We start from the raw sequence: 16,766 nt of genomic DNA, 5'->3' as shown, positions 1-16,766 counted from the left end.
GTTAAGGCTCGGTCTGTGCTTCCGCTGGTCGGTGTTAATCATTCAAAGGATGAGAGTGTTTCCATACGACGGCAGGGATCCCGTAGCACCGGAGGGGCGGGATACTGAACATTGTCAAGACAGAGACGCAGTCTCTCACCAGTGTTTTCAAAACCACAGCATGTGCCACCGGCCACAGCATGAAAACAGTAGCTTAAATTAAACGAGCCACGCAGCACGTAATCGATCCGTTATCCGAGGCTCCCTCGTTCCCTGGAAGCATGCTCCGTAGTATGCACTCTCACTCTGGGACGAGACTATCCATCATGCGTCCGTCTTGACCGGCCAGCCTGCCTGTCTGCGGGGTCGCATTGAGTGTTCTCCTTCGTCCTCCATACGTTGCAGAAGCTAGACACGGCCTAGCGCTAGGTCACTGTGGACAAATGACTGACAGGAGAGACAATGGAGGGAAGAGAGAGGTGGAGGCTGCAAATATGAATGAGGGGGCGAGATAAGGAGATGGGAGGGGGGGAGGGGGGTGGGGGGTCGGGTGCTACAGAGAGACGAAGCACCGATGTGCTACACCTCCAAGCTTGTGTTGTTTTAACTATTTGCTTTGGGGTATTTTAGCTTTGGATGGCGGAATGATGGCCTCGTGCCGCTGTGTTGAGCGTTCACTTTAATATTACGTATCAAAGGTGTAAACCCCGGCATGATATTGGTGAATAAAGCTGTGTTTGACATCGGTTTATGATGCTGACCCAGTTGTATTGCAGAATTAACCTGTGTTTGATATTAGTTTTAAGATGCCAACACAGTTGTATTGCAGAATTCACATGTGTTTGACATTGGTTTAAGGTGCTAACAGACATTGGGTGTTAGTGTTCGTCTGGGCACTGTGCAAACACCTTAAAACAGTACTCACCTGCCCCGGTGCAACGTCAACCACTTTATATAAAATCCTCCTCCCCTGTCTCCACCAGAGAACGACCGGCCGACGTCCCTCGCTCTGGACATGATCGACTACAACATGCCGCTGACCACAGCCTACCTGAAACACATGGAGCTACAGTGTCGGAGCAACATGGACAAGGTAGGCTCCTCAGAACCCACAGCATGGTACAGTACAACCCCCCCCCCCCCCCCCCCTGCCGTCGCTCCTGCTGTGACCACGAGTGTGAGTGATGTGTGGTAGTTTGTCCAGAATGGTCTCTGGTTCCCAAGCCTGAGATCTCTTACAGAGCAGGTCTGGTGTCTGATTGCCATATCATTTTCTGGATTGTCAATATCTGCACATTTGCACATTTGCTGCGGTTTATTGGTGCAAAAATACAAACCTCTCTCTTTTGCTCTCTCCACCCCCCCCCCCCCTACATGAATCAACCCCCCCCCCCCTCCCTACCTGTCTTCATGCCATTGTAAACATGGCTAGTATCTGTACAAAGCAGCCCCCCCCCCCCCCCCTCCCTACCTGTCTTCATGCCATTGTAAACATGGCTAGTATCTGTACAAAGCAGCCCCCCCCCCCCCCCCCCACGCACACACACTGCCAATCTAAAGCTCTTTGTGTCTATGGGTTGTTGCAAAGGGGGGCTGAATGAAAATATGTCTTTTGTATGTGCAAGGAAGTGATGGCATGTCGTGTGTGTGTGTGTGTGAGTGTGTGTGGGGGTGTCTTGATAACCAGTGGGGGAATAGGGTTGGGCTCATTCCAATTAAGCGAGGCCTCTGAGCGTCTAGTTAATTAGCTGAGGACGGGGGAGACACTGAAGTGCCAATTTACACTGGAATGCCAATATATATCACACACACACACACACACACACACACACACACACACACACACACACACACACGCACACACGCACACACGCGCACACGCACGCACGCATATAGGCTTGCACGTGAATACACATGTGCATAGCATGCACATTGGAAGCATACACGGATACATATACACACAGGAACACACTACTACCGGAGAATAGACATACACACACACAGACACACACTAGGGAATGACATTCTGGTTAAACTTCTCTAGTTTAGTGACGGCAGGTCAGGAGCTATTACCATTCTGGCTAATTGGCAGGTGTCTCGTTATCATTTTCGGTGTTAAAGCGGAATTCATAAAAAAAATATCCTTCTTTCCTTCTGTCAAGGTAAATAGAAAGAACGTAGGTGTTACTAGCTGTCACTGCGAAATCACTGCGACGCAGGTGATGCAGGTCAGAATCCATATTCTGTCATGCATTATCTTTTCTGAACTCAACAAATGGTGTTGTTTTCAATTAAAAAGAAATGTGTTTCTGGTCCTGACAACATTTTGGCTAATCTCCTAAAACAGAAATCAAAGCTTATAAAAAGCTTAATCATTGTTAGATGATAGACGATGGATTCCGAGATTTTTTTTAACACTACTGTTTACCTGCATTCAACTAATGCCTGCTCAAACATGATTGGTCAATACTACTCGAACTACAAACAGACTTCAGATGTAAACCTGAGTGCTTCTAATACCAAAATCTTCAACCGTTGCCTACAGATTCTGTAGTCATCGGCAGATATCTGTTAACAGAGATAAGAAACTCCACTCTGTTCCCAACCTGGGTGTTTTGGATGATCCAAAAATGTCCTCTCATCAATCACTTTATCACAGGTGCATTGTGGGTCACATGACCATCATTCAGCGTGTCCGGTCAGATCTATTCCTGATGATTACCTGATCCAAAAAAATAACCGGACCTTGTCTCATCGGAGACAGCAGTCAATGTCCACGAGCCAAAGCCCAGGCAACAGAAAAGGCTGGCCATGCAGTAGATCAGATAGCCCGAAACACACAGGATTAGAACAGCAACCTCAGCAGAGTGGGTATCGATGCCGCGCCTCGCTGTGGTTTATATATGACAGCTATGGCACGCCTTCAGTGGATCCTTACACAAGCAGAAGCTCATGCTGTTGGTGTTAGAACTCAAATGATGCAGTCCCTCATCTCCTGAGGTACTGTACAGTCTCCCTGGTGTAGCAGAGGTTTAGTGTTGGGCGGTTTTGTGAGACGTGGAGAGAGTCATTCTTGGGAGGGATAACTACTCATAGTTATCCCTCCCAAGAATGACTCTCTCTCTCCACGAGAGGGAGAGTGAAAGAGAGGGAGAAGGGAAGAGAGAGAAAGAGAGAGTAACATGTGTTGGAGGACACCATTAACACCCATCACTGCCTCTCTCTCCTCCACTTAAACCTCCTGGAGCAGGTGGAAATTACCCAGGATGCTTCCTTCTTTAGGGAGGTCGGGGGCAGGAGGGGCAGATTGTGATTTTGTGCATCGAATTGTGTGTGTGTGTGTGTGTGTGTGTGTGTGTGTGTGTGTGTGTGTGTGTGTGTGTGTGTGTGTGTGTGTGTGTGTGTGTGTGTGTGTGTGTGTGTGTGTGTGTGTGTGTGTGTGTGTGTGTGTGTGTGTGCGTGTGGTAAGGGGGGGATGAGATTAACCAGAGTTAGAGTGATGGGGCCTTCGGGGAGGGGGAGTAGGGGGGTTGGGGCAGGTGGGGGGCAGAGGAGGAGAATAGATGAAGGGGTGGGGGGGGCTGGAATGAATTAAAAAAGGAGAATGAGGAGGGTTCATTATGTATATTAATGCCCCGCCCCCATATCGCTGCACCCTCCTCCCGAGAAAACTCATTCCATTATTTGGGGAGAAACGTGTGGGTGTGTATGCATGTGCACGGGTGCGTGCACGAATGAGCTGGGTTGGGGGTTGCTCTGTTATAATTACAACAAAAGAGATAAAGTTAGAGTGCTTCAGGAAAGGCAAGTAGTCTCACTGTTTGGGACCTGGAGGGACTACCTCTGAGAGGTGTTTGACCGTGTAGCATTTTATTTTTATGAAAATAAAAGATACAATATTTTAATTAACCCTTTCCACGTCTGGTTATATTCATTGATAAGCAGGTTAACAGGAATAAAATCTAAAGTGTGTATTATCAGTTGAAGATTAATGTTTTTGTAGCTGATCTCAAAATAACCATCATGAAAAACTGTTATTTTCAGCGATTGGTTGAAAACCGTGTGTAGCTTTCCTGACCAAACATTAAATATTCATGTTGTTGGTTTAGAACATAGGAGTCAGTCACATGACTGTGATGTGCATGACTATTGTTTTTCAGTGCTACATGTAGCATGGTTAAGTAGGTGTTCTCTTGACCTCACATTAGACTCCATTAGACTCTGATATCGCCTCCCTAAAGGGCTGTGGGTCTATGATGTCGGGAACAAAAATGTAAGCTCCTGTTTGGATCCTGGAAGTTATTCATTAGAACTAGTTACATTCAAAACTATGGTTCCCCATCTTTTTCTCTGTGATCGACTGTCCCCACTAGGTTCAGGTTCAAGTGTGACTTGGGTACCGGGGTTGGAAGAACCTTCAGGATTGAATTTAGAACGATTGCATTACATTTTCTTGGAAACAGCCATTGTATTTGGATCACAAAGTGACAGTCCTCCGCAGCATTTAGGGTTAACTGGATTTGCTAAGAAGTACAATCCAGCGCTATATCCGAGTGCCACCATAGACTATGAATACATGGCATACAGCGACCATACACTTTTTAATGGTTGGCTTCAAACAGGCTGAGGAATACCTTCTACCCCTGGGCTTTTTGGCTACTAAATGCCTGACATTCCCCCCACTACTGTTTTCATTTTGCACTGCTTTATTTTGCACTGCGGGTGCAAAATTTCGTTGTACAAGTTTGCACAATGAAGTCTGAAATACTGAAATTCATGGTTGCCATCGTGTTGAAGCTGCTTAAATCCAAATTCAACCCAAAGCATGCCTCCACCCTTGGTTTGTAGTTTTTTAGCCTTGTAACGTAAAACAAATAATTCTCAGGGATGACCAGATATGCTTACCTATCCTACAATTATATTGAGATCCTAAAGCAACATGCTGTACAACTAAATATAAGCTGGATTCTTCCACCATGACGGCTGTCACTACAACGGATGATGGATTCATCAGTGAAAACATCCATGAGCAAAGCGTCCATCTATAGGAATGCAGGGGTCAGGATGGTGCAGTTAGGAATCTCACCTGTAGGGGGCAGGTTTGCCATGCAAATACCTTGCTCTGTAGCACACACACACACACACACACACACACACACACACACACACACACACACACACACACACACACACACACACACACACACACACACACACACACACACACACACACACACACACACACACACACACACACACACACACACACACTTCTTCGCTCTATAAACAGGGGTGTGTGTGTTCTCTGTACCAGGGATGGTGCGTATTCGAACAGTGTTTATACAAAGATATATACAATTTAAATATCTACATATTTATTACAGCTCATCTGTTGACTTATCTTGCCTCATCCTGTACATAATCAGGACCCTCGAGGGAACAGGATTAAATCTATGGTCAAATAAAGTTGTGTGGATTTATGTCTCATTCACAAAATCCATCAACCTGTAGTTTTGTCATGGGCAAAGATACTGCAGCATGCCATACTCCGCAGCACATTAAAAAGACCACCCTGTGTGATTTTTGATTAAACTGGGAGGCCCAACGATTTTTTTTATTGTACAATATGAAGCATGTTGTATAGCTGCAGTAATACAAAGGCCTTACTGGTGGCTATCGTTTGCAGCCAAACATCATTCTGTGACAATTTTTTGTGCACGCATGTGTCTAATCATCCCCCAAATTTCTGGCAAATGTGTTGTCTTTTCATTTGCAACGATTGGACAATGCATGTGGCATCGGACGGGCGTCCATTCTGTGTAATTTGCATGGTCGCTAACAATGTAACGTCCCATGGGCTGAGCTAACAAAGGGAGGAGGGGGTGGGTAGAGCAGAGAGGGGCAGGGTGGGCTTGAAGGAGGATGGGAGGGGGTGGGGGTGTTGGTGGCCTCCACAAAGCCGGCCTATCCCAGTTTAAAATGGATTTAATGGCCCACGGTACAGCACAGTTGCAATTACAGTCCCTGCATCTCTCTCTCTCTACCCCCCTCTCGCTCTCGCTCTCTTGGCACGGGGTGTGACGTCGTCTCGCTGGCCCCGCCCCCATCTTCGGGCTGGTTGCCAGAGAGAATCTTGAGGGGGTCTGCCGTGTGCTCGCGCTGTCTCCCCATACAGAAGGATATGTTGCTTCTTTGAAAAATAAAAACATAAATTGAATCAATATCAGATAATAGAAAAGAAAATAGCATCGGGGGAATTGTAAAAGCGTGAGGCGGCCGACATTCATGGTTAAAATCTTGACGGGAAGGTAAGAAGGCGTTTTCTAATTTACCAATCAGCAACTGGACTATTCATGTTTTTTTTTCTTTTAGAGTATTTGTGCTGGCTGCGTTGTTTATCTTGTTTCCATGTTACTAATTGAATGAGACGAAAGAAGCGAAGAAGCGATTCTGTTCCCTGCGGTGAAATCATACATGAGACGCGCTGCTGGACGCTCTATTGATAGGTGTTAAGATTAATTATCGATGCAAATTCATACGACAAACCATAACGCACACTTCGGGATACAAATTATAGTCGTACATTAGAAACGTCTTTCCTGATCCGTATCAACCTGAGGGGAAATACCCAGTTTGTATTGAGTTGTCATGTTGATCTATTATATGTGCACTAGGCTCGTAACAGGCTCCATCGGAGGGCACTGGGCTCCCTCGCAGCCTTCTCTGTACCAAGTGGACATGGCCACAGCGCTAGCAAGCCGGAGAGCCACACAATCCTGCTGAGAGTGCCCCTCTGTTCCCCCGTGAATTCGCTGTTATTATTCCTACTTCCTAGTCATGTTGTGTAATTCAGAGTGCACTAGGCCAGTGTGCCTCTGACCGCACATTGTTCCGTTCCACTCGGGGCGTGCGTGCGTGTGTGTGTGTGCGCCCTTGTGTGTTTATGTGTAGGATCTGCGTGCGCACGTGCTGCTGGGTGCGCTTGTTGTAGGCGGGCGGGGTGGGGAGAGGATGGCTCGGGTGGGCGGGATGCGGACTGACTGGGCATGGTGGGGAACAATCGCTGGCGCGTGCCATGAATTGGCGCATGCCAGCGCTCCCCCCAACCCCCCTCCCCGTTTTCTCTCACACACACACACACACACACACACACACACACACACACACACACACACACACACACACACACACACACACACACACACACACACACACACACACACACACACACACACACACACAGGAATTCCAGTGTGCTGACTCGGTTTTGGCAAAACATTTACATATAAATATAAGACGAAACAGGCTTTCTCGTTGTTTAGTTAAATAATGAGAAGGCTGTTTAATTCCTTAACATCCGGTAATATATGCTTAAAAATGGCCTTTGGATTTAATAGTGTCAGTAGTCACAGTATAATATGCTTTTTGTTCTACTAATATACAATACTTTTTGACTTCATACAACTTAAGTATATCTTCCACTGTGGTAAATGCTAGTTGGTTCTTCTTATGTATTATAATTAAGCTTGCTTGCAACAAACTATTGCTGTTGCAATCACCATATCGTCATTGCATAGAATCCAAATTGTACTGCTGACCCTGTTCCATTATTTCCCGTTAAATGTATTGTTATGGTTGTGAAATGGGTGTCTCTCTTGGTACCGTAGTCAGTATCCCTCATGTGGGGACTCTTTGGGTCAATCCTGTATGCAGAACACTGTTGGAAGGCATCTGCTCTGTTTTATTTAGATGGCTATTGTGATCGTAAAAGTAGTGGGAACAGTTGGGCATTTTTTAAGTTTTTACTTACTTGGATTAAAACTGGTTGATTTGATCTATTGATCCACCTTTCTATCCCTATCACTTATCTAACGCCACATTTAGTCCAATTCCAAAGTTTTACAATCTTTTCCGTTTGTCGTTTAATGTTATAGTACATAAAATGGTGCTGAGGTTTCTATTGGCCAGCTATTTCGGGTAAATACATGAAAAAAGTTATTATGTACACTATGTACAGTATGTATTATGATTAAATATATTTATTTAAGATCACAGTCAGCCTTGTTTTCCTTCAAATGATTTATCATGGATAAGGGCAAAACAACTTAATATTTTCATGTTGTCAATGTTATGCCTCATGTTGGCTCTAAGGTTTTGGAAAAGCCCCCTGTGGGTTCACCATCGCACCTTCCCTGTGTGTTTCTTGGCTTGCTTCTGTCTCAGATGTTTTCCTCCTTTTTAAGTATAAATGCACAAAACCGTACCCCGCGGAGGCAGCGAGAGAGGGGATTAAAGAACCTTTGACGCACCTGCAACTATAAGAAGTAGGTATGAACATGTGGAACCATTGTCTCGCTGTCACCGGGCAAACACCCAGATGCCGTGCGTCTTCATCTGAAGCATGTGGCAAACGAAAGAGTATTCAGTATCAGAGGCTCTGATAGTGAAAGGGCTGGGGATTCTGTTACCTCTGTAGCAAGAGGGAACTATAGACACAGCTTGCTGTGGTGCTCAGCCATGTTGCCCAAGGCACTGACATTCTGATGGTTCAATCTGTAGTGAATAGACCCCAGCGATATGAACTTGTGATGCATCTTTACAGAGGACTGAGCCACATCATTTTTAATGACTGTTGTTTTTTGTGGTGGGCTAGCGATCCCTGGCAGGTATAGTCTAGTGTTTGTGTGTTGAGTGCAGCCACTGGATTTAAAGAGTCCCTTCAGTGATCTCGTCGTGCGCTCCCTTTTTCCCTCCTCTATGTTACGTTATCTGTGTCTCACACACACACTCACACCCATGGCCCATAGGAAAAAACTATTCCAAATGCGCAGCTTGAAGTCAGATTAAAAAATAAACCATAATGTTTTGAATCGTCTGTTGTGGCATTTAAGCGCCGGCTAAGGTAAAGGAAAGGAAATGCTATCATTGCTGTGTCCGCTCCAGGCTGAAGAGTAAAGAAGAGACAAGAAAAAGGTTTTATTTTAAACTGATTCCAAAAGACGATCCATGTCCATGTTAGTTGAAGTGTGTACTTCGGCAAACCAAAAAGGTGAATCATATGGTGTTTACTTAGAGGCTATGAGAGTAGGTGTTCGCAGTTTGGGCGATGACCCAACGGACTGTGGTAGTTGGTTTGCCTTTACTTTTGGTTTCAGAACATCGGCAGTAACGAATTAGAGTTGTTTTTAAGTATGACTTACGCATATCGTGTGACAGTGCATCCATAGATCACATCCGGAAACCCAGACTCATATCTACAGCCGCGGATCAGTGAAATATCGGTCAGCAGGCCAAGCGCTGTAATGCCATCATGCTGATGCTGAATGAAGAAGCCTTGATGAAGCATAACCTGTGTCTGAGTTCTGACTTATGCCCACTCAGTTATTACGAATCCTAGTAGTCATTAGCCAAACTATGTTAGCCAACGCTTATACTTATTAATAGGCTACTATTTTGATTATGATTCTTGTTGTACGTTGAGTGTAGCATCGATTTTGAGGATTTCTTGAATAAAAATGGTATTGTGCTCCTAGTCTCACAAATCTGACTTTAGATGAAGAATCATAACTCTGACAGCAGACAAATCTGCGTGAAAGGGCCATTTCACAGTCTTCCGCTCTATATTTGTCTTGACTAATCATGTTGCTGCAAGCTAAGTTTCTCTTCGGCCTCTCCCCACCCGAATAGGACTGCTGGAGCCGAAATTATTTTGTCTCATGACTTTTTTTTATCTCTGTCTCATCTCTTGTTTATGTCTGGGATCACCAATTGGTTATCTCTTGGATATGTCTGGGATCCTCTCTTGGTTATCTATTGGTTATGTCTGGGATCCTGCCTTGGTTATCTCTTGGTTATATCTGGGATCATCTCTTGGTTATCTCTCGGTTAATACTGGGATCACTACTTGGTTATCTCTTGGTTATGTCTGGGATCACTACTTGGTTATGTCTTGGTTATGTCTGGGATCACTACTTAGTTTATGTCTTGGATCACCACTTGGTTATCTGTTGGTTATGTCTGGGATCATCCCTTTGTTATCTGGTTATGTCTGGGATCATATCTTGGTTATCTGTTGGTTATGTCTGGGATCATCCCTTTGTTATCTGGTTATGTCTGGGATCATATCTTGGTTATCTGTTGGTAATGTCTGAGATCATCCCTTGGTTATCTGTTGGTTATGTCTGGGATCATTACTTGGTTATCTCTTGGTTATGTCTGGGACATCCCTTATTTATCTGTTGGTTATGTCTGGGATCATCCCTTGGTTATCTGTTGGTTGTGTCTGGGATCATCACTTGGTTATCTCTTGGTTATGTCTGGGACATCCCTTGGTTATCTGTTGGTTATGTCTGGGATCATTACTTGGTTATCTCTTGGTTATGTCTGGGACATCCCTTGGTTATCTGTTGGTTATGTCTGGGATCATTACTTGGTTATCTGTCGGTTATGTCTGGGATCATCTCTTGGTTATCTGTTGGTTATGTCTGGGATCATCCCTTGGTTATCTGTTGGTTATGTCTGGGATCATTACTTGGTTATCTCTTGGTTATGTCTGGGACATCCCTTGGTTATCTGTTGGTTATGTCTGGGATCAACCCTTTGTTATCTGTTGGTTGTGTCTGGGATCATCACTTGGTTATCTCTTGGGCATGGGGCAATGGGCACTGCTCCGAGCAGAGGGCCAGTGAGTAAAAGACAGGGATGAATATCCACTCAATTATTTCTTGGCAAACAGGACATCCTGTGGTGTTTGACACAAGGAAAAAAAAAAAGCTGTGAAAACTGCTTACGCCGTGGTCCCACCAGTTGCATTATCAAGTACAGAGAAGCTCACAGATGCAGTAACACTGAATTTTTATAGGCACACAATTATTTACAGCCTTGTACATTCAAATCAGAATTAGAGGCACGTTGTAACTATCTACTAACACAACAAAAAGTCAAATACCTGAAATATTCTGCCTTATGAGGTTGGGTTTATCAAGCTTTACTAGAGTCAGAAGATACTGAGCATGAAAATATTTGCAAGTTGGCAAACTGTGACCAATTTATACCAGCAGGGCTGTATGTTGGACCAATGTATACCAGCAGGGCTGTATGTTGGACCAATGTATACCAGCAGGGCTGTATGTTGGGACACCGGATCCCGGCGGGACTGTGTGTTGGTAAACTGGGAAAGTAGCCTGGTCAACCAATGACCTTTGCCTGCAGTAATCTGCCCTGGGTTTTCCTGGGATTGCTTCATGTAGTAGAAAGAGGTTAATCGCCATGCTTGTGGCAGATTTGTGGCCATGGCTGGATTAAACTAGGCTCGAACTGTTGGCCACTCTGCTAATCTGTAGCTCTGCCAAAATAACTGGAGGAACGGCTCACTGGTTGACCAGTGGTTTGCTGGCTGACTTATTGGACGGTCGTCGTCGACCGACCCGTCTTTTTCAACTTTGCGTTTATGGCCCGAGAGATATGTGCAAGTTTATAGTGTCATGGCTAAGTGAAGAACCTCGCTGTTGATTCAAGCGTTTACAACAGAATGTTCCCCACACCCCAGTGTGTGTGTGAGTGAATGATTAACTTGGGGACGACCACACTGAGCTCACATTCACTGCAGCAAGCTCTCCTTCGCACACTGTGGCTGATTTCCCTGACCTTGTTAAGACAAAGCTTTTGCTTGAGAACCCCATGTTGATTATTTTCTTATTTATAATCTGCAAAACGTACCTCCTGTGTAATTGAATACGCTGTATGTTGGCGAAAGTGTGACGCATCCTCATCGACCTAGACAACCACACAGCAGTACCTCTAGGAAATCGTTCTTTTTGTTTTACAGGTTTACTTAGACATGTGAAAGTAGGTCTATAGATATTACACAATATTGATGTGTGAAATGTATAGAGCATAGTCGACTTGATGGGCTTATCCTATATACAATATTCATTGTTTATCTGCAGAGAAAAAGCAAAGACATTTTTCTGTGGATGCTACCGTAGGATGTTGCTGATAGACGGACTACATTTTTCCATCCATTCAAATAATGTAAATCAACACAACTCTAATCTTCAGGTAAAATAGAAGAATCACATTTTTTTCATTGACATTTGCCTTGAGGTTAACACACTTAAGCATAAATACAATTACATTTCACTTGATTTCTCTATCAAGTAGTATCAATTGTCAACCCTTTCGCGCCATCTAGTCCTACCAAAAGGACAAAGGACAAAGGACACAAAGCAGTCGGTAAAGGGGGAAACCTTGTTTAAAAAACAGTCCATCTATTGAGTCGACAATCAACCCCACTAGTTTGCAATCCAGCCAGCAACCAGCCAGCCAGCCAGCATGTCCATTAACTAATTGGCAGCTAAACTGTCACACACCGAAGCCTAAGATAATTGAACATGAGCCGAGTCACAGCTTAAAAAGATTTACATCCACAAAATAATTGCTTGCTATATCCTGCACAATGCTGCTCATGCCTGTCAAGCTATAGGGCGGTGTGTCTCTCTAGTGGACAGTTTGTCAGTGATGATCTTGGTCTGACAGCCAGGTAATGGCGACGTCCATCAGGTATACATGTGGAACGGTATTTACATCTCATACATAGACCAGACGTATATGTACCTGCGTACAGAATGCTAGCGGTAAGCTTGGTGATGGAAACCGGATCCAAGAACAAGGTGAAGAAACAGGACCTAAATGCGTGGAACAAGTTATCATATATTGGCTCTGTCGAGGGAGAGAGGAGACACATGATGCCAGACGATCTGAGATCTCGGCGCCTACCAAACATCTGGGGATTTGTTGGTTCTTAAACGGCCGCTAACAGACCTACGGCCATTACATTTGACATGAAATAACATTGTTTTTCTGGCATCTTTGAATACAGTGCTGTATATTAAACACCGGCGGCTAATGTTAACCACCCCACTAGTATCAGTTTTCTTGTGAAAGGACACAAGCTGGAATACGTCTTTGACTGACAAGAGGTGAGGAGACAACTTCAATGCGATGTCTACTTGATGGGGGTCTCGCTGCAAATCCTCTTCAGGGGGAGTCATTATAGTCCCACGAGAGAAAGTCAACTTCTGCTGTACTTTTGCACTGTGCAACCCGCATGAAGATTCTTTTTTTTCTTTGCTCTGAAACCTCTGAAACACAGAGCTTTCCTGTTCTGCCTCCCATCGCTTTTCAGGCAGGCTACGGCTGCAGAAGATCATCAAGTGGATTATCATAGTGAAGACAAAATGTGTGAGAGCAGTCTCACATACAGTCTCGCATGTACGCATACACATACGCAAGTAACTGCGCACATGGTGTTTGAATGAGTGCTCTTGTGCGGACATCACATGATCACACACACACACACACACACACACACACACACACACACACACACACACACACACACACACACACACACACACACACACACACACACACACACACACACACACACACACACAGGGCAGTGTGCGTATCTAAAATAAAGACGAGGTCAGTTGCTGTGGAGATGAATAGTGATGCCTTCTATCTGTCGTTGTATCTTTATTTTTCTGTTACTCTTTTAATTAATAGCCGTCAGCTGTATTATGATTTGCATATGTTTCAAAAATACTATACGTTAAATAGATTTGTCCTTTGTTTCGATCATTCTTTTTAGTCTTGTATATTCTTCCTTTTCTCAATTTTGTTTTATTTCATTTTCTCTTTATCACTCCCATTTTTGTTTGCTGTCCCTAACTAACAATTCTGTGCTGCTCCGTCTTTGGTTCTGTCTGTGGTCTGAGCAGAGCGAAAGTTTATTATGCTGCAAGTTTGGAGGTTTGATTTAGTTTTTTGATGATGCTGTGGTTTATGCGCACAGCACCTATCCTATAGAAAGTCAGAATTAATGTCCTGTGAGCCAGGGTGAACTCCCTGCCCTACAGAGCTTCAGGATAAACTTCCTGTCCGACAATAAACTTCATGTCCTAAAGACAGATTCCTGTCCTAGAGAGCTCCAGTATTAACTTCCTGTCTCACATTTAGACACGATGAACGTCCTCTCCTACTACAAACTTCCTATCCTTCAGGGGGAACTACATGTCCTAGAGAGTCAGTATAAACTTCCTGTCCTTAAGAGACCCTCCTGTCCAACAATGTTGCAGGATTAACTTCCTGTCCTACTACAAACTTCCTATCCTACAGCACGTCAGGGGGAACTTCATGTCCTAGAGAGTCAGTATTAACTTCCTGTCCTTAAGAGAACTTCCTGTCCAACAAAGCTTCATGATTAACTTCCTGTCCTACAAAGAACTTCCTGTCCTACAGAGCTTCAGGATTAACTTTCTGTCCTAAAGAGAGGACCTGTCCTACAGAGTGTCAGGATTAACTTTGTGTCCCAAAGAAAACTACCTGCCCTTAAGATACATTCCTGTTCAACAGAGCTTCAGGATTAACTTCCTGTCCTTAAAGGTCCCATGGCATGCCACCAGGTGTGGTGTGATTAGCCGGTACAAGCCGTTTTGGATATCTGCCCCTTATGACATCATGGGTGGGCGTGTCCACCTAGATGTGTGCTGGATAGATCAGTCTACCAGCCTACCCAGTGGACTGTAGCAAACGTTGCTCATCTATCCGTCACACATCTAGGTGGACACGCCCACCTGTGATGTCATAAGGGGCAGATTTCCGGCTTGTAGCGCCTAATCACACCACACCTGGTGGCATGCCATGGGACCTTTAAGAGAATATCCTCAGAGACAATCTGAGGGTGTTTCTTCAGTGTTTCCTGGTAGTCATTCATGCTGACAAAACTAATTTGCGTCTCTTTACGGTGAGAATGTATTCTTTGGGACATTTTTGTGCTAACAGTTTAGTCTTTGGTATGACATTTTTATATTTTCATTTAAAGTACGACTCTTTGACTTTTTGACCGGCCCTGCCAATGAATCTACTCTGTTAAAGTCAGATTGAGAATGAGAATAAACTAAGTATAAACAGGTAGCATAACAGAGATGTAATAGCAGAGGTCAATTTGTGGTTTCCGATAATTGTACGGGTAACTCACAGGCTAATCCCACTTTCAAGAGAGTGGTGTCGGGCGGGGTCCACTGTGGACACGTGCCAAGAGTTAACCTCCCCTACTACCATTTAATTTCATGTCTGATTTGCTTCCTTTTACATCATTCCTTTTGATATATAGCCTTCTCTCAATGTCCCACATTTCATCCATTTTCTGTTCTTCACACTCTTTACCCCTCCCCCCCACCCCCCTCCCTCTCTGCCTCCCTCTGTGATCAGCGAAGGTCAGTGCCTATTGATTATAGCCTGGGTCGCGTATGAGGCTTTTTATAACCTGAGACACAGACAAATCTGTCTCCCTTCCCAGCCATCAGTCTAACTGCCTGGCTGTGTCTGTAATCCGTCTTAACTGGAGATCAATGGGTGATTTAGTCCAAAAGTTTCCCAACTTCTCCATGCAGAGGCCCGGGAAGATGACCAAATCTAGAGCTCAAATTGAATGGGGCCCCGTTACGTATCCTCACACATGCTTATTCAATATAAATTATCCAATGTCATTTTTTACAATTTTGGCCACCCTGTTTATCATCTTTGTCTATCAAGGCGTATTCAGCGACCTGTCTGTCAAACTGTCTGTTTGGCTGTCTTCCTTTATGCCGTCTCTCTCTCTCTCTCTCTCTCTCTCTCTCGGCCTATCAGCAAGCCCCTCTGTCCGCGTGTCAGTCCTTCTTGTCTGTATTCAATATGTAGTCGAATGGTTCTCAGGGGCCAAATCATGCATTTTGTTTGGATGCTTCCAGCGGGTACTACATGAGGGCTGTGTGTGTAGGTGTGGTTGTGTGTGTAGGTGTGGTTGTGTGTACGTGTTACTGTTGTGATACCCCTCCTCCCTCACCGCTATTTTTTTTTTATTTCAGCAATCAATATTCTGCAGTGCTCCATAGCCTTCAGTGATTATCTGCAGTGTGTGTGTGTGTGTGTGTGTGTGTGTGTGTGTGTGTGTGTGTGTGTGTGTGTGTGTGTGTGTGTGTGTGTGTGTGTGTGTGTGTGTGTGATCACGCTTGTCCCTGCTCTGCCTCACCCCTTATCAATAGACCTCACCTCTGTTTCCCTTTTTTTGTTTGTTTTTACTCTGCGTTCTGTTGAGGAAGGAAGATGTCTGGACGCTGGGCTCACGCCTCCATATGGTGCCCCTGCTGTATTCCTGGGTGGCTGGGAGGGCGTTCTTGGTGGTGACCATGTTGTAGATTATGTTAGGGATCGTGAGTAATGTGCCGCTGCTGCGTCTCCTCTCCTGTCTCCCTCGCTCACACTCGGCCAATGGGGATCCCTGGGATGTGTGTCACACAAATCAATCAACTTTCTGTGGCCAGACTCTCTTAATTTGTCTCCACGGGAACCAATAAACACGGGAGGGCTTATGAGGGGGGACAGAGACGATTATATGGATAAATATGGATAATGTGCGGATTACACGGTAATCTGTTCTATGATAGCATGACATTTTTGGACATACTTTCCTCATAACGGACACCCTCCTATTTGGCGTAGCTCTATAATTTCCGTCCTAAAATGTCAGCTATTGAATTAAATTAAATTAAAAGCCAGTTCTATTCAGTGCATCTAAAAATGGCCCGTTAAAGGATAATGGTGGCCAGGGACGCATCGCTGGAACAGATGGAGAGACTGGAGGCAAGATGAAGCGTACAGTAGATGTGGTCTGAAAGGAGACGGCAGACGCAGGGGTGAAGGAAGTGGCTGAGGGGGCTGGGGAAGATGCAATAAGAGAG

General features: G+C 44.7%; 2 protein-coding genes across 3 annotated transcripts in view; both read left to right on the top strand.

Annotated features, from left to right (window-relative positions):
* Positions 1–16,766, top strand: part of tpd52l2b (tpd52 like 2b) — a 234,190-nt gene that overhangs the window by 163,971 nt on the left and 53,453 nt on the right. The gene's annotated exons all lie outside the window — the stretch shown is intronic.
* Positions 1–16,766, top strand: part of LOC132461911 (nucleolar protein 4-like) — a 43,245-nt gene that overhangs the window by 15,984 nt on the left and 10,495 nt on the right. For both annotated transcript variants that reach the window (XR_009526694.1, XM_060057411.1), the window contains exon 4: positions 963–1,072. Coding sequence is in view for 1 of the 2 variants with exons in the window: in XM_060057411.1 (XP_059913394.1) it covers positions 963–1,072 (110 nt within the window). In the remaining variant the exon portion in view is untranslated. The remainder of the gene's footprint in view (positions 1–962; positions 1,073–16,766) is intronic.

This window comes from Gadus macrocephalus, chromosome 7 (genome assembly GCF_031168955.1).
Source record: "Gadus macrocephalus chromosome 7, ASM3116895v1".
Classification (NCBI taxonomy): domain Eukaryota; kingdom Metazoa; phylum Chordata; class Actinopteri; order Gadiformes; family Gadidae; genus Gadus; species Gadus macrocephalus.
The sequence above is the reverse complement of the archived record's forward strand: the minus strand, read 5'-3'. Positions and strand labels throughout refer to the sequence as shown.